Genomic DNA, 23499 nt, shown 5'->3' with positions numbered 1-23499 from the left:
AATGATTATAGGTTATAACAAATTTAGTTTCAAATGATTTCTGATTTTTGTCATTTTTATGGAGTTATTGGTTTTCTGATGATTTGTATGTGTACATATGTATGGCTTTTGCGTCAATCTTTCAACATTTTATTCATGTTAATGATGACAAAAATATGTAATGAACTCTTTCTACTTGAATAAAAATAAAAATAAATAATAAAAAGTCACCAGTTGAGGCTGACCACGTTGGAGCACAGGCCAGCTACAGGGGTCCAGTAAGGCTCGCAAAACTAACTACCTTTAATTTCTGGTTTGCGGCATGTGGTGAGGATCCGCATCAAAGCTGCGTCGTGCAGCGGAAAATATGCATTGGTTCCAAGGTGCAGAGAGGCTGCTATTCATGGGCCTCTGTCGGAGGTTCCTGTTGTCGGGGCTTGTGATGCGAAGTCCGGCGTCGACGATGCAGCACGTAGTCAGGGTGATGCATCGGTTCTGAAGAGCTGCAAGGCTGTGATGCAGAGTCCAGCGTTATTGTCTAGGTTGCTGTCAATGAGAGATTTGAGGGCCTGCATCAAGAATGTGTCATGCAGTGGTGGTTGTGGTGGACTGCGACATGATGCAGGTCTTTGCAACGGGTCCAATCCACGCAGAAGCTACAATGCACCAGCTCTGCTCTGGGTTGCTCTGTGCAGCTGAGGAAATGCATTGGATCTGCTGGATCCACATTAGCTGTCAGAGCACCTTAAGCCCACTTCAAAGAGTCCAGGACTGGGGAACACCACTTGGCAGACAAACAGATGACAAAGTCCAGGTGCACGGTTGTTGGAAGCCTGTTGTGTTCCTGAAGCTTCAAATCAGAAGGACGGCCAAATAGCCCTTGGAGTCACTCTGGGTTCTGGTTTCCAGAGTTGCAGGTCCAGTCCTTCTTACACAGACAGGAGAGCAGAAACAGCAGATTAGTACAACAGGGCAGCAGTCCTTCAGAGCAGAGGTCCAGCAGAGTGGTGGCAGTCCTTTCAGCAGCAGAGCAGTCCTTCTTCCTGGCAGAGTATCCACAGGTCCAGATGTGTTCTGAAAAGGAGGTGTCTGAGGTCCAATCCTGAAGTGTGCAGGTGCCTTGCTTTCCTGGCCCTGGCTCTAGACCAAATACAAGAAGTACACAGCCCTTTGTGTGGAGACAAGCCACAGCCTATTCAAGGATAAGTGAGACTTGGCCTAGCTCCTACCTCCCATCCTGGCAGTGATGGCCCATCCAGTCACACCTAAGCTCCCTATAGTGTGTGGCTATCGAGGAAGAATGCACAAACCTCAACTGTCAACTACACCCAGTCATGTGACTCGAGAGAGGCCAGTCCTCTTTACACAGGCAGGAGGGCAGCAGGCAGCAGGTTAGTACAACAGGGCAGCAGTCACTCGGAGCAGTGGTCCTTTCAGTAGCAAGGCAGTCCTTCTTCCTGGCAGAGTATCCACAGGTCCAGAAGTGTTCTGAAAAGGAGGTGTCTGAGGTTCAATTTGTTTACCCAGTTGTTTCTTTGAAGTGGGGAGAACCTTCTAGAGGCATGCTTTTGAAGTGTGCAGGTGCCTTGCCTTCCTGGCCCTGGCTCTAGACCAAATACAAGGAGTACACAGCCTATTCAAGTATGAGTGGGACTTGGCCTAGCTCCTCCCTCCCATCCTGGCAGTGATGCACATCCAGTCACAACTTAGCTCCCTATTGTGTGTGGCAATCTAGGAGGAATGCACAAACCTCAACTGTCAACTACACCAAGTCATGTGACCCCGAGACTTTCTAAAAGCAGCCTTTTCAGGAAATTAATTTAAAATCCAGCTTCACCATAGGTCATGCTTTTTCATTACAATTCCAGAGACAGCAAACATGAACTGGTTACCTGTTCCCATTTGTAAATTACACTTATAAAATGTAATAAGACAACTCCAATGTTATCCTATGGTAGAGGGAGGCCTTGCACTAGTGAAAAACAGATTTAGATATTTTTCACTACCAGGTCATGTCAAACTGAAAAGTACATGTCCTACTTTTTAGATACATGATAATCGGGTCTTCACTAGAACCCTTACACCTACGAAGGTTAAAAATAGGAACCTTTAAGTACTTCAATATAGTGGCATATCTAAAGCATCGTGTAAAGGGATCTGCCCACTGTTAGACCTGTGGGCACTAGCCAATGGTTCTGTGTCACTTCATAATAGCGATTTTTGTCTCACATTTTTCACTATCACTTCCAGTCTAGACCCAAGGATTTCACACTGTTTTGTATCAGATTATTGGGGATGTAATCCTTTGCAGGTCTTTAAATGATCCCTAGAACCCTCCTTTTGAACTTTTCTTTCTGATTATATCTAAAGCATGAACAGTTTCTCCTGCTAAGTTGTCCAGTTAGACCCCACGGAAATATGCTTCAATATCTAGCTTCAAACAATTATCTTTGCCACAGAGTGCTTGATCGTATTTATAAAATTCTGCTAAAATGTTAGGAAACAGAAATAAATATATCCCCTGCTCATTCTAATAGCTGAATTATTGTTCCAGGCAGCTAACTCCTTTGTTTTCAGATCCAAGATTCACAATATTGATTTATTGTAATCATATGCTTTGGCTCTCTAAGATTTAAATAAACTTGCAGGCTTCTCCCTTTAATTTTCTAAAAATGTATTGTTCTAGATCGACTTTACCTGATCTTCTCATAACGAGGGAAACAACTGAAGAATAGCGGGACAGGACCTGCACCCGGACTGGCACTCAGAACCCCATGAAGAAAAGCATCACCATTATTAATTTTTTACCACCTATATTTATATGAGAAATATGGCCCTCAAAATCATCTGCTCCAGCTTTCAGCTGCTAAACAATGGCTGAGAAGTAATGGGGACAATGTATCCCAAATTTCAAAGAAAGGAACCTGGCTACTTGCCACATACGCCCACCACTCTCTGTGCTTTTCCTTCCCTCCCCTCCAGAAGCTGTGCTCCCTGCCCTTCAGCACTGCAGGGAATGAATGGCTTCTGTGGATAGCTGGCTGTGAGAGCCATACATAACAAATAAATACATCCTCTGCCAGGTAATTAAATAAAAAATCCTTAGTAGGAATATTTGATAAACACAAATACACCTTTTTTTTGTTATTTCGACCCATGTGGAGACATTTCATTTACAGAATACAGCAAAGTACTGAAGATATGTAGTCTCTTACAAATAAATTGATTAACATACACTAACATATCACCTATCAATGTAAATAGTAGGGTAAGAGGGCTTTTATGCTCATTTCATGGAACTCTCTTCCCTTTCACGCCTACTTTCATTAATGCTTACAATCATAGTTGTACTATCCAAACCTAACAAGTTAACCCTTTACTATATCAGATTAGCTCAAATTTATCAATAATGTTATCATCAGAAGGTTAATCTACTGTGGCAAGTGACTCATTGAGTATGAATGCTTAATACCTACCCTTAAATAAATACATAAATAAATTAGTAAACATTGCTTGAGGTGAACAGATCAAAGATGAGGTCAATTGATAGAAGGGTCTACAGGGATCTGGAGTCCCTTTCTCTCACTAGGACCCTACCATGCAACGTACTCCAAGATTAAGTGCTCCAAAGGCACTGTTTTAGAATTGTCAATTGTTGTGAGCATGTCTGTAGCATCAAGGCTGCTAAAATCGATCCAATTCAAGATGGCTATCTATGCATCTCCTTATGGAACTGCATTTCAACAGGTGAGGAAGCACTTTCTGAAGCTTCTGAGATGGCATTGCCATACACAGTACAGAGCAATGACTTTCATGCAGGGATAGGTGTTGTGTGGGAAGACAAAAAAACTCAACAGTGCGCTACTGTGTAACAGAGCTCGAACTCTGAAACTGTGATGATTGGAGAAGCATATCCGGCTAAGAGTGGATCATCCACAAGCTACTGACATACCTCCATAGCATTAGGGTAGAATCATCTAAACTGCTCTTGTTGTAGTAATGCTTAACAGAAGGAAACTGAAATGGTTCCATGGAATCCAGTCAAAAGCTGATTTATAGAACCATTCAAATTAATTACCTTCAAAATATCACCATGTAATAAACACAAATGTCATATGATTGTGATTCTCAAAAAATAAATAGAAATAAGCCAAGTAAGGTTAAGGTATTATGAGAAAATTACCTATTGAGTTAATTTTTAGATCTGGCCTAGAGACAGCTTCAGCTGTGTCAACAGCCTCAAGTTATCAAAAATCAGATCCTTCTAAAAATACATATATAGATGGAGGTACTTTTGGTCAGCTCCTTTCATATTTCTAAAGTCATTCACAATTTACATTCTCCCATGACAGTAAAAACCATTGGGCATTGGCTCAGCTGACTACCTACTATGATGTGGTGCTGTTCTGCTTTCTCCCTGCGCTGGTGCACTTTAAGCTGCCCTGCGCCAAAGCAGACACCCTTGCTCCATAGTGCAAGGATGTCTGTGTTGTGCTAAGCTTAGTTTATATGCAGGAAAAGATTCCTTTATGTACAAAAACTGTGCTTTAAGGCTTTTTCCTCTTTGTATGTGTGCTGTAGAATGCAGCTCACATGAAAAGATGGAAAACCAGATTGTGATTATGATTTGTGTTGGACTGGAAATACCAACACAACACTTTGTGTCGGGTTTACATTAAAAAAGTAACACAAACACCACACAAAGGGGCATATTAGCAAGACCGGCGATAAAATTATCGCTGTTTTAGCGGCAGGAAACAGCCACTAAAACTGCGATAATGGGCTTGCTAATATGCGTTATAGAATTCCAATAGAAGCCCAGGTTACATGTGCAGGACATCTAACCTGGGCTTCTATTGGAATTCTATAACGCATATTAGCAAGCCCATTATCGCAGTTTTAGCTGAAGTTTCCTGCCGCTAAAACGGTGATAATTTTATCGCCGGTCTTGCTAATATGCCCCAAAGTCTTTGCAAATCTGGGCCTCAATGTTTTTTTTTTTGTTTGCACATAAATGCTTTGCAGGTTTGCCAAGGACACATCTATTGGCTTGGCCAATGTTTGTTATATTGTATGTAACGCAGTCTTTTACTGCAGCTTAAACTCAATCAAATTTAAAAATGCTAATATGTTACTTGCAGATTGTTAAGGTACTTCATCGGGATGTCTATCTAACGGCAGCATCTATATATTTCTTTTGTACAGATAATGCTCAATTCACTTCATAAATATGAGCCACAAATTCACATTGTTCGTGTAGGAGAACTTCACAGGATGGTCATGAATTGCTCATTCCCTGAAACTCAGTTTATCGCTGTAACTGCCTACCAAAACGAGGAGGTAAGTCATTCAAATGGAGAATATTATTTACCCTAAAAAAAAAAGTATTCATTTTCCAAGTTTGCACAGGGCGTACAGAAAATCCCAATTGTGTCAACATCCATTTAAATATTTACATGTTAAATATTACAATGGCACAAGATCAGAAGGGTATGTCAATGAATCTAAGTACATGTATCATGCCATGCTCCCTACCTTTGAGAATCAGCATCGACGGGCTGTTTTCATAAAGTGTTGCTTCTCAAGCCAATTGTACATACTCTGTAAAATAGGAGATGGTGGATAGATTTAAAGCAATTATTTGTGACTCCTTCTGAGCACCTGAATGTACCATTATTCTTTCCATGTCCAATAATTACTTTTCTAGCACGCCAGCCTTTTGTGCACCTTGTTGCATGAATGAAAAATGGATTCTCCTTTTGATATGTTGCTTTGTTTCTCCTTCCAAGAGATTTCTGTTTTTTAAGATAAGGCAGCTTTATTGAGAGAAATATTAACATGACTGAAACAATAAACAGGAACTTGTATAGTGTTATATCCTACTTAATTGATTAACATTGTAGTCCAGCACTGCTGCCACTAGCTGCTCAGCCAGAGCGTGAGATGGTCATAGAATGTTGGTGTGCCTGTGATGCATGGAATGCCTGGGTGTCTGAGTGGATGAGTGTTGGCTGGTACCACACTAGGCTGGCTGGAGTAGAGACAGATGTAACCTGAACTGGAGACTGAATAAAGATGGCTTAAGAATACCTCCTGGCTCCAGGTGTCTTTCTACAGAGATCACAACATTTATTTTGGCGACGAGGATGGGATTCGAACCCACGCGTGCATCACAACATATAGACTGTAGGAATGAAATCAACACAAATAAATCATAAAGAATTGAAGCTAATGGGAAAAAAGAGGGAAGGAAAGGAGGGCAAATGCATAAAAGAAGACCAAGTTAACAATAGCGTAGAGCACTACCTGAAAAGAAAATAGCGATATAATATAATGTAACAAACCAAAGAAGGAGAAGCAAAATTAATACCCATGGCAGGGAAATAGAACAATCATGCGGGTTTAAATTTTGGGATAAAGTACAAATAGTAGACTTAGGAGCTACATAATCTAAAAAGAAAGTCAAAGGTAACCAATATAAAACTCTATTAGCAGACAGACAGTAAAAAGAGGAAAAGGCAGTATTTAATCTATGGTAATGGCAAACATTATTCCACCAGGCTTTATAAGAAATATTTGATGAACATTTCCAATTGATAGAGTTTTGCTGAAAGACGAGTGGATATCTTCAGACCCAAAAAGAGTATCAGGGGAGTTAAAGGGCAACTTAAATGAAACATTAAAGATAACTGAGTCCAAACTTGTTCCCAGAAAGACGTTTTAGGAGGACAGTGGAACAGCATATACAGAAGGTCAACAAATTGATGGTCGCAGGACTAACATTTAGGAGAGGAGCCTATGGCGAACCTAGCTAGTAAGGAAGGGGTAAGGTAGAGTCCATGATACAGAAAGAACAAAGATTGAAAAGTAGAAGCTGTTCTGGAGGTTTGGTAAAGTTGATCCCAAATCTTATTCCAAAATGGAAGAGTCCAGGTACACCCCAAATCCAATTCCCACTACACCTCCAACTTAGTTTTGGATCTGACAAACGATAAAGAGGAAATAAGTCTGTATATAGGTGAAGCATTAGAAACAGAAGTAAGAATTGAACAGAAAGGGGATTTTTGATGAGGAAGAAGGGTAAGCACTTGGTAATGAATGAAGAACATCAGGTAGAATATTTATGAAAAGGAGATATTTAGGTAAAATGGAACAAGGGCACTTGAATAAGTGTTGAAAAGGAGAGAAGACCATTATTGAAAAATAAATCTTTGACCAGGCTTTCCCCAATAGCGGTTTGTTATTAATAGTAATAAGACTATTATACCAGAGAGGAGACTGTCGCAAAGAATCACGAGTTACAGAACGCGATTGAAAACACGGTTTTAGGATTGCAAGTGTGTTTAAAAAGAGAAGAATAAATGGTGGAAGGCTTAGCTGAGAAAGATATAACTTCATGGGAAAGAAAAGGAGCTAGAAAAGATCATTCAGTATCCAGCCATAAAGGGGTCAACGAGGTTTGAGACAAAGAAATCTATCTAAAGGCTTGTCAGCGACAGAAAGTCTTATGTTATAACCAAAAATCAGGGAAATTGACTCAACATTCCTGTTTGGCCTTCCTAAGAGGAACTAGAGAAATTCTGGCTCTTTAAACTTTCTACATTTCTTAAAATGAATGAGAATCTAATTTATTGAAAAATGGAGCAGGAATATTAACAGGGATCATTGAAAGAGTATATGGAATTATGGGAGAAATCATCATTTTCATAGAGTCCATACAACCCCACCAGGAAAGAAAGAAGGGATTCCAGGAGGAAAGAAGGTTGACGACTTTATCTAGACAATCATTGACATTTGCCGAAACCCAATCATTAATGGATGGGCGAACCAAATGCCCAAATACTTGGAGAAATTCCGGTGGAACCCCGTGGCAATGAAAGAGTGACTGGAAGTAAACTTAGTAAGAGGCACGATTTCAGTTTTGTCAGACTGTATCCTGTATCTGGGAACCAGGGAAAGGTAGCAATTTCCTGCAGAAGAGCCGGAACAGACTGTTCAGGAGTGAAAATGAAAAGAAGTAGGTCATCAGCATAAGCTGAAATTTTTAAATGATCGACTCCATATTGAAAACCATTAATTTCAGCGTTATTTCAAATACGGGACAGGAAAGGTTCCAAAGCAAGTATAAATAAGAGAGGAGATAAAGGACAACCCTGAAAAACACGATGACTTAAGGGAAAGTAACTAGAGATCTTCCCATTGACTAAAACTGAAGCCACGGGGAATTGATAAAGTAAAGAAACAAACAAAATAAAATGGGGACTTAACCCATGCCAGGCTAGGGATTTGAGTAAGAAGTACCAGTCAATGAGATCAAATGCTTTCTCAGCATCAATAGAGATTGCTGTTAGAGGACATGAAAGAGAAGATGCCTTATTCAAAACATTAAAAAATAATGTAAAATGATCAGAGGTAAATCTACCTTTAATAAATACTGATTGTTCCTTACCAATCATTGAAGGCAGGAAGGGTTCAAGGCGTAAAGCTATAATTTGGCGAAGATTTTGTAATCCACATTGGCTAATGAAATAGCCCTATAGTTTTTACAAAGAGTCAGATCTTAAACTTCCTATGAATTAAGACAAATAGTAGCCCCCAGTGGAATCAGACACAGAAAAAATTGAAAGAGTTGCAATAGTCGAAGAAGAAGAAGATTCAAGAAGTGAAGTAAATAAAAAAATCGACAAGTGAAGCTATCCTGACCAGGGTATTAGTTCTTATTGAGAGATTGAAGTGCACAAAGGATCTCTGATAAAGAAATGTCAGAATCAAATGATGAGAAGTCTCTATGTTTGCTAAGGGAATTCCTGGAATTTTCTCAATAGGCCTCTATCTGAGAAGGCGGGGATGGAGATTCAGGCATGTAAAGACACTGGTAATACTTAACAAATTCTGCAAGAATCTCAGAATCTTTTAAGACAGGAAGCCCTATATATTTTTTCACTGTATCTAACATGTGACCTTGCTTACAGATCTTCAATGAATTAGCCAAAAGCTTACCGATTTTATTACTGCCACCATAATAACGAGCACTGCTACGGAGTAAAATTGAGGAGACTTTATCTATGGATATCCTATTAAACTGTAGTTTTGCTTAGATAAGCTCTTGCAAATTAGAAGGAGTAGATTAAGTGCAATGTTGATGTTCTAAGTGTTTAATATCAAGTAAAAGAAATTGAAGTTGTTTAACAAGAGATTTTTTTCTGAGATACAAAATCAATAATATGACCTAGAGCAGAAGCGTTAAACGTATCCCAAAGTAATTGTGGATAGATAGTAGGGTCTGCAAGAATTTCAAAAAATTCTTCAGAAAAAGCCAATAAAGAAGAAGAGAAAGTAGGTTTGAGTAAAAGGGAATTATTGAACCTCCATCTATTGGACTTGGAATTCACAGGGATTAAATAAAAATCTGTAATGACATGATTAGAAATCACAATTGGTTCAATAAAAGAACTGATAAGATTTTGGGAGAGCAATTTAGAGACAACGATATAATCTAATCTGGATAGGGAACCATGAGGAGTGCATGAAAAAAGAAAAAACTTTACTAGAAGGATTGCAGAGTCTTTATGAGCCCACCAAAAGATGTTGAGATATAAAGAAATGAAATTTTGATTTTCTGGGGGAATATATTTAACTGGGGATTGACGATTAGTCAAAGGGTCCATTGATTCCAGTGGCATAGAGAGCACGGCACGCTTTGTTCGCCCTAAGTTGGCAGGGTATGCCCAGACGTGGGTCCCTTGCTCACTTTGCCACTGGATTCAAGCTAGCCTGGCTGATGAGGGTTATGAACCCGAAACCGGTCCCAGGATGCTTGTTTCCGGTCCAGGGTAGACCTGGCTTGGCAGTTCGGGCTGGACTGTTCCCATGAGGCACATGGCCAGACTGATTTGCATATGACCATGTCTGAACTGGGGTGGTGGAGTGAGCTAAAGAATGATGATGGATTAAACCCAGATCAGTTGACTGGGGGTGAGTGTTTGATTTGCTCAAGCACTCCGTCCATCATCCCCTTTGGTATCGCTTTGTTCGCCCTAAGTTGGCAGGGTATGCCCAGGCGTGGGTCCCTTGCTCACTTTGCCACTGGATTCATGCTAGCCTGGCTGATGAGGGTTATGAACCCAAAACCAGTCCCAGGATGCTTGTTTCTGGTCCAGGGAAGACATGGCTTGGGTTCGGGCTGGACTGTTCCCATGAGGCACAGGGTCAGACTGATTTGCATATGGCCATGTCTGAACTGGGGTGGTAGAGTGAGCTAAAGAATGATGATGGATTAAACCCAGATCAGTTGATTGGGGGTGAGTGTTTGATTTGCTCAAGCACTCCGACCATCATCCCCTTTGGTATCGCTTCTATTGTCTCTGGGCACTAAGACGATCCTTTCAGACTGGAAACCAACCTCATTTAGCTTCTTTGAAAAATTGTGGAATTTGCTGTGCTCCGTTAGAGGTATGGGTAACATCCTGTATGCAGAATTGCACAGTGCGTCTTGACCCAGATGCCTTTGGCACTCCTTTGATAAATATCTACAGAAAAGCAAACCACCATAGGTGTTCTCTTGAAAAACAGGTTCCTAAATACAGGGTGCAATTGTTACTTACTGAAATCCACTGCTCCTGCCAATCTCATTGTGCTGGTGGTCGTGTCGGATTGCTATAATGTAGCTTCTTCTTTTCTCTCTTTCTCTTTCCCTATCTTCATCCCCCGCTCACTTTTGGTCTCTTTTTATCTCTTCCCTGTATTTCTCCTTTTCCCATGATATGATTTAGAGAATCTATTGTATGCTTCTGTTATATATCACTGGCTACCACTAAGCCACAGAGATCTATTTCTCGTCCGCCTTTTAGGTATGTACACTGACTCTTTACCAGAGTATTTGCCTACACCAACAAGTTAAATCTGGTCGAGCCGTTATTTGATTGCATGTTCTCCTAAGGTTTAAGTTGTTGTGGTCTCTATAAGCATTCCTACCATACTATGTGTGAAAAACAATAAAATGTCTGAAACTAAAAGAAATGGCTGTAGACCTCTTTCATCAGCTTACCTATCTGGGCCCGAGAACTTGCTTTAAAACCTTGATTTTCTGCTAAGGGAACTAATTTAGGACTCAAGTAGACACAGAATAGCACTTTAAAATCTGAAACTTCCAAGGGAATAAGAAGGGTTTGGAATCCCAGATTCCGAATTATAATACCTAGGTGTGCAATAACAAAGGATAGCTAAATTAGCGTCCAATTTACAAACAGAAACTGGACGCATAAAAGCTCAAGTTAGGGAAGGGTAATTTACGTACCTACAATTGTGCAAACGACAAACATTCAGAGGTCTACCAAAAAATACTATTGATAGGGATTTAATGCTGGCAAAGATGCATAATTAGGACGAGAACACAAATTATACACCTAAACAATCCCACTAGCTGGACTACCCAAGAGAAAAGTCCACTTCACAGTCTGGCAGTTGTGTGTATGGACGGAAATAGGACTGCAGATTTATTGAAAACTCTAGCATATTTAACAGAGAATGGTGGCTTGCGTGGCAGACCTTTCCTTCTATGCAGAGCATTACAGAACACTTTCCAAATGGGACGTGGCAGATGAGGAGCCTGCAACTCATTAAGTCCTCCAAAAGATATACACATTAGGACATGGAGAAAAATAGTGATATAGTTTTATAGGCACTTCTTAACATGATGAAAACTAATTTAAATGACCTTAAACACATTTGGAAGCAGATGTCAATAAACATACGGATGATACAGAATGGGAGTGCATAATTCAAGTCACGAAATCCATGATTCGATTATACACTACTGTACTACTTCCTTTGTACCTAACTTCTCATAAATTCCATTGGCTATCAGAAACACTTTCAAAATTGCCCTAATTGTGCACAAGAGGGTTCAGGATTCTACCATATTGTATTGAGATGTGCAGGACTTGAGGGCTACTGGGAGGGAGTAATAAAACAATTAGAAGCCACAAGAGGAAGACACAACCTGACAACGCAGCTTACTGTGCTGGTATGAGGACCCAAATGCATGAGAGGAGGTACTAGAGTCTTAGATCGACACCCAATTCTTGCCAAAAGATCCTTGGCTATGGAATTGAAATCTACCTTGGCCCAATCCAATGATAACCAAACTATTTACACGTAATCATGAGTCGGATACAAATCATATATACCTAGTAGAGGGTGAACCTGATGACGATGTCTTATAATCCAGCCCTACATTAGCAAAAAAGGTGTCCCTTGGGTTGGAGCAAGTGCACGTGTCAATGCTGTGGCATTAAGTATTGTCAATGCGGTGTTAGTTCTAGTCACCTACCCCTGCATCAGCTCTCCCGGGCATCCGGTTCACCCTCTTACTAGGTATATATATTTGGATCAGATTCACAATTGCGTGGGAATAGTGTGGTAATCATTGGATACCTGCACCCCTATTGCAAAACAGGGTAGGGGCACACTCTTCTTTTTTTTTTTTTAAAACCTTTTCCTCGGTCCTGATGAAACGCCATGGGTCCGTCCTGGACCACTGAGGCATGAAACAAGTCGGCCTACATTACAGGCACTTGTCACTAAATTATGTCTCCTCATCATTGGGAGTTAACAATTTAGAAACAGTTTTTTTAACCTTACCAGGGGGACCCTGAAATAAATTGACTTTTAGGGTACCTCCATGGTACTTTTAACCCATTATGTCACTTGTTCCAAACACCTGCACTCTACATAAAAGATCTCCACCAAAAAGCATAATACCTTCACAGGTGTGTGAGGGCACTGTTTCCTAATTAGGAAGATCCTCTCCCTAGTACTGACCATCCACCTGTATATCAACACTCTTTTAGGAACAGCGACCCCCATGTGTTCCACATATCCATTCTTGGGTGCACGGACCTTTTATCCGCTCCCTGTCCCTCTCTATTGTGTTTTTTTGTTACAAGTACCAAATTCACCATATAAAGAACCCAACAGTTCCATGTCAGTTACCAAGTTATAGATTTGGGAAAGTTTGAAGCTCCAACTACATTTCTACTGGTGACAGGGATACCACTAGGTGCCACAAGCTTACTAATTCACCAAGTACAAGTAATCATTGCAACAAAAATGTATTATGTAAAATGTACATGGGGGAATTCAAGCCCTTGGGTGTGTGACAAGTATACTGGTATAATCTCAAATTCATGTAAATATAAGTATGTTTTGATTCTTTTCATGGTTGGTGTAAATGTAACTCATGTTTACTACCAATAAAATAAAGTTAAAAAAATGGTTTTCCAGTGTGACATGACAACCTTATTTTTCTACTCAGCCTAAGTCTTTACCATCCTACAGACTCTTTGGGCCCGATTCACCGATTCACAGAACTAACTTAAAACAAATTCCCAAACTTACTACTTTTGGTATTCACAGAAGGCATTTAGTAGTAGTAAAGTTAGGATTATGTCTTACGTCTGTCTTAAGTCTGTCCAAAGTTTGTCTTAAGTCTGTCTTATGTCTGTCTTAAGTCTGTCTTAAGTCTGTCTTAAGACTGTCTTAAGTCAAACTTAAGACAAAATCCTAACTTTACTACTACTACTAAATTCCTTCGGTCCCAAAACGCGTTTTCCCCATGCAATTTTCCATAGGGACCTTTAGTCCAAGGTACAATCTGTTCAGTAGTTCCTGAGAAAATCAAAAGTAAAATCATATATATATGTGGGCGGAGCCTAACCACACATCTCATCCTGAGATCTGATTGGCTGTCAGCACTTCATCCAAGAGGTGTTGGCAGCCATCTTGGGACCAATATACATGATAGCACCTCATTAAAAAGCATTGCAGTTAATAGAAGGTTTTAAGACTTTAGTTACATTATAAATCATTTGTTGATGGTACCATACTCATTTTAGGAATTGTGTTATGTTCTAAGGTGATTTCACCATGTGAAAAAGCCTTCTGCTGGGATATCATGATTGAGAGAAAAATATTTTCTCATGCTTTTCCCACAGAGGTTTGGAAGGTGATCTATAAGCTAAACTGACAGCTTATTTTCTGTAAATTCACATTATCTTTCTTAGTCATGTGAGAATGAAGTCTGACATTCTCAGTAAAACATGTACATCCAACAAGGGCAGAGACTGTCAGTTGATTCCTTTGTGTTCTACTGCAGCTTCCCAGAGTGTTCCAAAGAACAACTAGAGCGCTAACAGTCCTACTTATGATAAACGTATGGCACACCTGAAGCCATCTTGCTTGGATTAAAGTGGTAACTCTTAAAACATTTAATTTAAAAAGGAACAAAATGAGGGGGTTCATTTTTCCATAAAAAGTATGATTAGTGCTGCAGAAAGAAAAATTAGGGCACATTTTGAGTGACTTCTCAAATCCTCTTCTATTTCATTAAAAAATTCTGACATGCAGACTGAAACATGCACTTTCAATACCAGCAGCAGTTTTCCCTGGTGAGCAGTAGCTTTACTACAGTGATCTAATGAGCAAAAAGGGCTAACATTCTGAATTTATGGCAAATGTGTGACATATCTGAATACCTTCATGATGGAATCAAAGTAAAAAACTGAAAGCATTTCCTACTGAGGAGACTGCAGTACATGAGGAAATTAGGAAACTTCATAACAAATAAATCTCCCAAGATGGCCACCGGAGACAAAAGAGCCCAAATGTAGCCCAAAATCACCCAGATGTAGCCCAAATATAGCCCAATGACAGAAGTGTGCAAAACACTTATTATTTTGTGTTTTTGCAGTGTTATATAGTGCAGACTTGTCAGGTATTGGAGTGCTTTACATGAGCATTGGTTACATCACACAAGAACAAATTCATTTTGGTTGTAGACATGGGGAGACTAAGTGATTTGACCAGAATCACAGAATGTCGAGCTGAAGCAGAAACTCCAACCTGGTTCCCCAGTTGCAAAGTCTGCAGTTCTGGAAGTAACACCACATCCTCTCCCCTAAGTGCAACATTTAATCAAGTGGTCAACTGGATAAAAACACATAAAGATAACAAAAAATTTAAAAGTGCTTTGTCGCTATTTGAAAACTCAGAAAATATGTCCTTATTTTAGTCTTTTAGAGCACTAACCATAATTTTGATGCCAATAAGACCCTCTCATATATGTAATTTCTAAAGGAAATGCTCTAGGTATTACAGTTTTGATTACATCAAGATGACGTCAGGCGTTCCACACTTTTGTAATAAATATAGAATGTTAGCAATCTAGTTGTTCATTAGGATACTGTTGAGAGGCAGAGGCCAGGGGCACGGATTCTGAAAATTGAAGGCAGGTAGGAGGGTGCAAAGGCAACAATTTAACCACACTGAGCAGGCAGGAAGGGCCGTGGCAGCACAACAGACTATGAAGGGCAGTGGAAAGGGGGGCAGGGGCAACAAACCAACAATACAGGACTTGCAAGAGAGGCTGTGGCAATGTAATAGACCATTGTGGGCAGAAGGAAGAGGCAATGGTAGTACAACCATACATGCCAACAGACCCGATTCAGCCAGGAAACGTCCAATGTTTTTAAGCTCAAATGGGCTTTATTTGATCTGTCTCCTGTCTACAATCTCCTCTTTTTCAATGGAACTCAAAGGGGAAAATCAATACCCCAGTTTCTTTTCAAAATCTCCCTCTTACCAAGCTCAAAATGTTCGCAAGTATGGTACATTGGATCATGGAAGGAAATGGGGTAGGGACATGGACTTGGATAACAGAGGACAGGAGGGACATGGAGAGGTGCACCAAACTGACCCTGCAGGGCAGGCATCAGGGTTTGCAGCAGCACAATACACCACACAGGGCATGCGGGACGGGAGTGCAGCACAACAATCCATAGAAAGCAAGAGGGAGGGGACAGGACCATGCACATGGACAACAGAGAACAGAGGGGCAAGAGGCAATGGTAGCTAGCTGACCATAATGGACAGACAGGAGAGAAAACTGCAGCATAACAGACCATAAAGGGCAGGAAGGACGGATCAGGGGCATTACAATGGAACAGACAAGCCAGGAGGGAGGGAGTAGGGGTCTGCACATGTAAACAGAGGGCTGGGGGCAAGGGGGCAGGGCAGGAGCAGCAAGATAGCCATGGAGGTCAGGCAGGATGGGCACTAGAAGCAAGACACACCATGAAGAACAACAGTGAGACTGTGATGGCATACACACAGACCATGGAGGGAAGGTGGGAGGGGGTCAGGGGCAGCTAACTCACCACACAGGGAAGGTGGGAGGGGCCATGGCAGCACAGAAGACCATGCATGGCAAGTGGGAGGGTTAGTGGCAGCACAATGGCTATGATGGGCAAGAAGGAGGGTGCAGGGGCATGCACAAAGGACGATGGAGGATAGAAGGGAGGGTCAGGACCTGTGCACAGACAAGAAAGTTCAGGGGAAGGGGCCTCACAACAGACCGCACGGGGCAGGCAGGAGGAGCAGTTGCAGCACAACAGACCAGGGAGGGCAGAAGGGTGTGGCAGTACAATGGACCATGTAGGACAGGAGGAAGAGGATAGGGGCATGGCATGTGGACAGGCAGGGTGGAGGTGGCAGGGACAGGTTACAGTCATCTGACAATGCTAGGCAGGTGGGAGGGGAGTGGCAGCTCAACAGAACACTCAGAGTAGATAGGAGTGGCAGGTCCATGGAACATGGTGGGCAAAAAGGATGGAGCAGGGGCATGCACAAAGACATCGGAGGGCAGGGGGAAGGAGAATAGGGGCAGCAAGATAAGCACAGAGTTTAAGCAGGAGGTCAATGATGGGGCATAGAATTGGGCAATGGAGGGCAGGAGGAGTGGACTGGTACATCATACTAAATTGAGGGCAGTGGCAGCACATCAGACCATGCATGGCAGGAGGGAGGAGGCTAGTCCATGGATTCACACAACAGAGGATAGGGAGGAGGGGGATGGGGCAGCAAGCTAACTGTTCAGAGAAGGTGGGTATTAGGAACTTTATTGTTTTTAAAACGTGTGTCTGTGCGAACTACTTAAAATATGAACAAGTATGCAGCATAATCTCACTTTTATTCAGGAAGAAGAGGACGTCTGTGACTCCGGGCTCACTTGGCAGAAACACCCCCTGACCCTCCACCCCCTATCGCAAAATGTAATGCCCGTGAAAAGGGTAGGTGAACACAGTGTTATATAGAACATAGTCCTGAGAGCACGATTGAAAATGAAAACTAGATATAGTGTATGGTATAAACTATGCACCAAAAAGTGTGATATAAGATGAACCGGGCGTGAAATATAATATGCAATACATTGTGCGCAATGACAGATTCATTGGAGAGCGCGAGATAGCACAGGCACTAGCGCGTGCTATGCGATATGCGCCTTGGAGTGTAATATGCACAGGGCAGTGTTGTGTAACCTAACTAGTCTCTAAAGTTGTAATATAAAATATGTGCTGGGGAGTGTAACGTTGCATATGTACTGTGACAAAGATATGGATCCCAGATTGTAATATGTATGGCATAGCACTGTGCGTTATAACATAGGCATCGAGGAAGGCACGTTAGATGGGGCAATATAACCCGTGCGAAGACAAGTGTGGCATGACATATTCACGGGGTGGTGTTACAGTGCACATGGGCTAGAGAATGTCATAGCATATGCACTAGCTGGTGGAATACAACACAGAGGTGTGTGGCACTCGGCAGGCAATGGTGGGTGTAACACAGCATTGGGCTCTGCCAGGAGCGCGCTGTGACTCTCAAGTGATGTTCGTCCCCTTTCCAGAGAGTAAAATAAAAAGTATTACAGATCCGGCAGTGGATGTGTGTTTTATTAACCGTGAGGGGGGTTTCTTGCATAGTTTTGGTCGAATTTTTGTCGAATCCCCTTTGAATGGCTTGGTGTGCATGTGTATTAAATGTGCCCGTCAATAGCTACCCATGTTTGTATAAATAAACGACAAGGGTGTCTACCGGGATTAGGCACGGTAGGGCATCAGACATGTCAGAGCTTCACTAGTGGTGTAAATACATTCCACGTGGATTCATTGTATGCATAGTCGCCTTTTAATGAATATCACGCAAATCGTCATGGTGATAGCTACGTACGGTTTGTCCAGCATGTCCTAGGTGTGTCTATAAAAAATATTTTTTAAAAATAATAAAAAACAGTGGCCGGCCCTGGGGATTGGGGTCAAAAAAATATAATTAGGAGACAGGCCCTGGGGGATGGGGTCATCAGGGCCAATAAATTAGAATAAGAAGGGGAACCACACAGCCCCCCTTCTTAAAAAATTAAAATAAATAAAAGACTGGCATCGTGCCGGAGGCCACGCCCCCTCCTTGCAGCACTCTGCAAACGCGCCCCCTGGCGAGTTGTAAGTTGGGGAATTAATTCCTCTTCAATACTGAGGGTCCCTGAGGGCCAACTAGCCCAACAGGCATCTCCAGTACGTGCCAGGGAGCTGCGCTGCAGACAGGTGTTCTGAGGCCAAGCCCCTTTTTACACCTCTCTGCAACGCAGCTCTGTGGCGCTTACTGGAGGTACCTAGTGGTCTAGTTTGACCCTAGGGACCCTTAGGATTCAAGGGGACTTAATCTCTCAACTTAGAACAGCCACAGGGCACGTTTACACAGTGGTGAAGGGAGGGGACGGGGCCTGAGGTGACGTGTGCAAACACGCACTATGGCACGTTTTAAATTGGGGATATAATTTCCCTTCAATACTGAGGGCCCCTGGGGGCTAACTAGCCCACCAAGTGCTTCCAGTAAGCGCCACTGAGCTGCATTGCAGAGAGGTGGTCCAGGCCGTGCCACTTTTTACACCTCTCTGCAACGCAGCTCTGTGGCACTTACTGGAGGTACCTAGTGGGCTAGTTGGACCCTAGGGACCCTCAGGATTCAAATGAACTTAATCTCCCACCTAAAAACGGACACAGGGCGTGTTTACACAGTGGTGAAGGGAGGGGACGGGGCCTGAGTTAACGTGTGCAAAAACGCCCTGTGGCCTGTTTTAAGAGGTAGTTTTAACCCCCCTGCCCTATTATATACTAGGGTCTTACAGAGGAGGTCATGCTAATCACAGGGAGACCCCAACGCATAATGTTCCCTAGTGTATGTAGGTGTTTTCACTGTATTCTAAGTGTCTTTTAACATAGCACTGGCTCTAGGACTGGTTAGTCAGACTCAGTTACCACCAGTATCCGTCTGAAAAAGTTGAGGGTACAGGATGATTTTGCAACAAGGATTCTTTCTGCTCTTCTTTTTGTTCTTTCTGCACGTTATCCTTCTTCCTGCACTTTTCTTCGTCTTTGAGGACTTCTGTTGCTTCTTTCTGCACTTCTTTTTTTTCTTTCTGTGCATTTTTTCTTCTTTCTTCACATGTCCTATCTCTGTAGGCATAGTTAGAAATTAGCATTTAAAAAACCTTTGAAATTCACAGAAAAAAACATAGGTTTCAGGCACGTTATAGTTAGGAATTAGCATTTAAAAAACCTCAGAAATTCACTGAAAAAAACATAGGTTTCAGGGGTGTTATAGTTAGCTGGACTTTTCACTTGTACAAAACCATTGAAATTCCCCCGTTATAGTTAGTTCAGCTAACTATAACTCGTGCGCCCGCAATGCACTGCTGATGACGTCACATATTACATCACTCATGACATGGTCAGTGACATCACTCATGACATCACTGATGACATCATCCTTGTGATAGAGTGGCAGACCTCCTCTCACCCTAATATAACCTTTGATACACACATTCAAAAATAGGCTAAAATTTTCAAAACAATGGACATACCAATACCAGTTACAACAACCTCTTCAGTAATTCTAAGATCCACATACACATCCACTCATTCACCAACAGTCCTATACAGTCACTCATACATGTACTCACTCATCATATGTACTCATACACCTATACATCCTGTTACACAATGCCACTCATCCATAGAGTTACTCACACACATAGTCACTCATGCTAATAAAGAATCAAACATACATTTACTTGCATATACAGTTATACACACACCACCACACTTACTTCTACAGAAACTTACACATTCTTAGTCTTTTAAACAATCACTTATAGAAACACATACTTATTCATACAGGAACTCTTTCAATCTCTCACTCTCACATATACTCACTTATATACACCGATAGTCACTTATACTAGTTTAAAACATATGTAGTTACTCATAAAGACACTATTGAGACAGTCATTCACTCACTAACACACCCATACACACACTCATCCACCCATACAGTCCTGCACACATGCTGTCTTCAACACATACAAACAGTGAGTCAATCATTCATGCACCTATGCACTACGTAATACCCCCCACGGAACCATGCAGACACTCAGACTGATACTCAAAAAACCAACTAATAACCTATATAGACACCCATGTAGCTACTCACCAACCCATGCAGCCACTTATACACAAAGTGAGAGACTGATACAGATATTTACATATTTAAACATTACTCACTAAGCCATGTATTCACTATGATACACTTAATCAGTCAGTTACACAATCAATTTTTCAAAAACAAATCATCCATTTAGACACTTATATACCCATTTATTATTCCATCATTGTTTAGATATACATATATAAAACATATTTAATTTTCAGAAAAACAGACATTCACTGGATGATGTCATCAGTGATGTCATTTGAGATATCATCAGTGATGTCATGAGTGATGTCACTGACCATGTCATGAGTGATGTAATATGTGACGTCATCAGCAGTGCATTGCGGGCGCGCGAGTTATAGTTAGCTGAACTAACTATAACGGGGGAATTTCAATGGTTTTGTACAAGTGAAAAGTCCAGCTAACTATAACACCCCTGAAACCTATGGTTTTTTCAGTGAATATATATATATGTATATACACACACACACATGCACACGCACACACACACACGCACACATACACACACACACACACATATATATATATATACACATAGCAAAATACATGGAATAAGGTTTAAGCAATACAATTAAATTATACTGGGGATTCCTAATGATGTGGACCTATCCCATGTCAAACTCCTGTTTATATCATTGGGCCTAGTGGCGGCCAAAAGCGGTACTGGGGTGTCCCGGAGACTCCCTCCCTGCAGGAGTGGCGGCACAGAATGGACCTATGCATGGCAGCTGAGAAGGTGACATAGCACAGTAGGGGTTGCCCCCATAAATTCCTTAAGATCTGGGGATGGTGGAGGGCATATAAATTGGAATGGTGAATTAAAGTGCAGCCCTACACGGGCTTCAAGGATGTGATGAGACCCAGGTGGGCTAGAAGTGAACAGGATGGTTATTCACAATCACACTTGAGTGTCTTCATGTGGTGGCAATGTATAATTTGATGTCTTGTGAACTGTACTGTGTGATACATAATTGCTCTTGCATATCGTTGGTGTATATTCGCGCTGCTGGGCGCCTGTTGCGCAAGAATGTCAAATGATCCTTCTTTAATGCTTCCTGCATCAAAATAATAAAAATACTTTTGAAAAGGATTACAGTTAAAACACAATTCATTTTTTGACAAAGTCTCACCCTTTTTTTTAGGTGCTTACCTTTAATGAGAATGTCTTCTAACACAACTGTTATTATTTTCTGAAGTTTATTTTCCGTGCACTTTTCTACATTCATCCTCACAACCATTGTGTACACTGGTCTCCAAAGCAATGTACGATGTGCTCCACCAATTACCCTCTAATAATTTTGCCGATTTCCTTTGTAATTCACATATTTGTGCTGGTTCCTTGAACTTAGACAGGCCATTTCCAACTAAATTGGGATTTTTAACACGCACCCACCAATTTCCAACAATCACAGAGATCTGCACTCTTTGAGAATAACTGAATCATCCACAAAGGACACATTTCTGTTGCAGCTTTTCTTCCTCTCATTAATTCAAAGGGATTTTGCTTAGGGACACTATAAAGTGTTGTGCGATACGACCATACTAACTCTTTATCACACGTAAAGAAGTAAGGACTGTTGAGTAGCAATTTTTCAATAAAGTACAAAATGTAGCAAAGTTCAATGCTTTGTAAAAACTGCCCTCACTCACAACGAATTGTGGCATGGTTCATCATAGGGCTGCTGCGACACCTCTGCGCAGAGCAACGCTAGAGGTGGAGCAATAGGGTGGGAAAGACAATACAAGTACAGAGAAAAGGAAAAGGATCCAGAAAAAAATAAGTGCAGAAATGCATCTAAAACTAACTAAGGGATATCCTCATAATATTTTTGATTCCTGGATTCCCCTATTAGGGTTAAAATGGTATCTCCCTACCAAAGGATGGTGATGAGGTGAGTGTATTTAAGCACCCATCACCCCTCCGTTCTGCATGAAGGTCAACATGTTTCAGCCAGATTGCGTTTCTCTCTCTGCTTTTGTCAGGGCTGTCAGATCCCTGTACTTAATCCCTTTCTATATATATATATACAAATTGTAAATCTAATTACTCCACTTGTTAATTTTAAGTACGGTGGGTTCTGTAATCATACTCCTGATAGGATCGAGTTTCACTTAGTGTGCTGCCAGAAATGGCACGAGGGAAGAGAGCGACCCCCTGTAGTCACACATTAGTCAAGGATGGTGCACCTCCGCACAGTTGTCCCTCCTGGTACCGCGTACGTGGACTGCAAACATTCAACCAATACCCTATTGAAATGCTCTTCTTTTCCATTGCTTTGGTGGGTAATATAACAGTGTTCTGATATGTCTAATACCACACTTGTCTAGAAATGACACAATGACCAGAGAAGTAAACTGAACACCATTATCTCTCATGGTTTCAAGTGGTGATTCCTTCTCTCTGAAAACAATCAATCACACTCCTTGTAGTTGGCTCACTTACTGACTTGACTTCGACCCATCTTGAAAGGTAATTAATCATGACTATAAAATTCCTCATGTGATTAGGCAAAATATGATATGTACCCAAGAAGTCCTCACCTACAAGTTGGCACGCCCTACAGGAACATAACACGACCAATTCAGTCATGCCATCAGTTATCAGAACATTGTTATTTACTTTACATTTTGTACACTTTTTTACAAAATCATCAATCTCAGCCTCCCTTTTTGGCCACGAAAAATCACCCCTCACCTTCCTTTTAGTTACAGTTGAACCCAAATGTCCTGAATATGCGAGTTCAATGGTCTTCTGACAAAATATAAAGGTGGAATCGGTTTTTCTCCATGCACTAGCTTACCATCTTTCACAGACAACTCATCTGATATTTTCCAAACCATTTGCAGTTAAACAGCCAAACCTTTTTCTTTTGTCCAACCTGATTTCACAAGTGACAATACTTTTTTAACACTTCATCTTCACCAATGGCTCTTACCCAATCTTCATCCTTCTTACAAATGCTTATATCTCTAATATGTGCTATATAATGCTCTTCTATGTCAGACTTCCACTCATAATCCCCAAGATCTTCAACAGGTCCCCTGGAAATGTTTCCACCTGGTATATACTCCACTGAGCACATGAATTCTAACACTCTAGCTGATAGTCTGGCA

General features: G+C 41.3%; 1 protein-coding gene across 1 annotated transcript in view; it reads left to right on the top strand.

Annotated features, from left to right (window-relative positions):
* The window catches only part of TBX19 (T-box transcription factor 19), a 289720-nt gene that overhangs the window by 139815 nt on the left and 126406 nt on the right, over nucleotides 1-23499 (top strand). The window contains exon 3 of the mRNA XM_085620539.1: nucleotides 5185-5319. Coding sequence (XP_085476665.1) covers nucleotides 5185-5319 — 135 coding nt within the window. The remainder of the gene's footprint in view (nucleotides 1-5184; nucleotides 5320-23499) is intronic.

This window comes from Triturus cristatus, chromosome 8, assembly GCF_964204655.1.
Source record: "Triturus cristatus chromosome 8, aTriCri1.1, whole genome shotgun sequence".
NCBI lineage: Eukaryota > Metazoa > Chordata > Amphibia > Caudata > Salamandridae > Triturus > Triturus cristatus.
The sequence above is the reverse complement of the archived record's forward strand: the minus strand, read 5'-3'. Positions and strand labels throughout refer to the sequence as shown.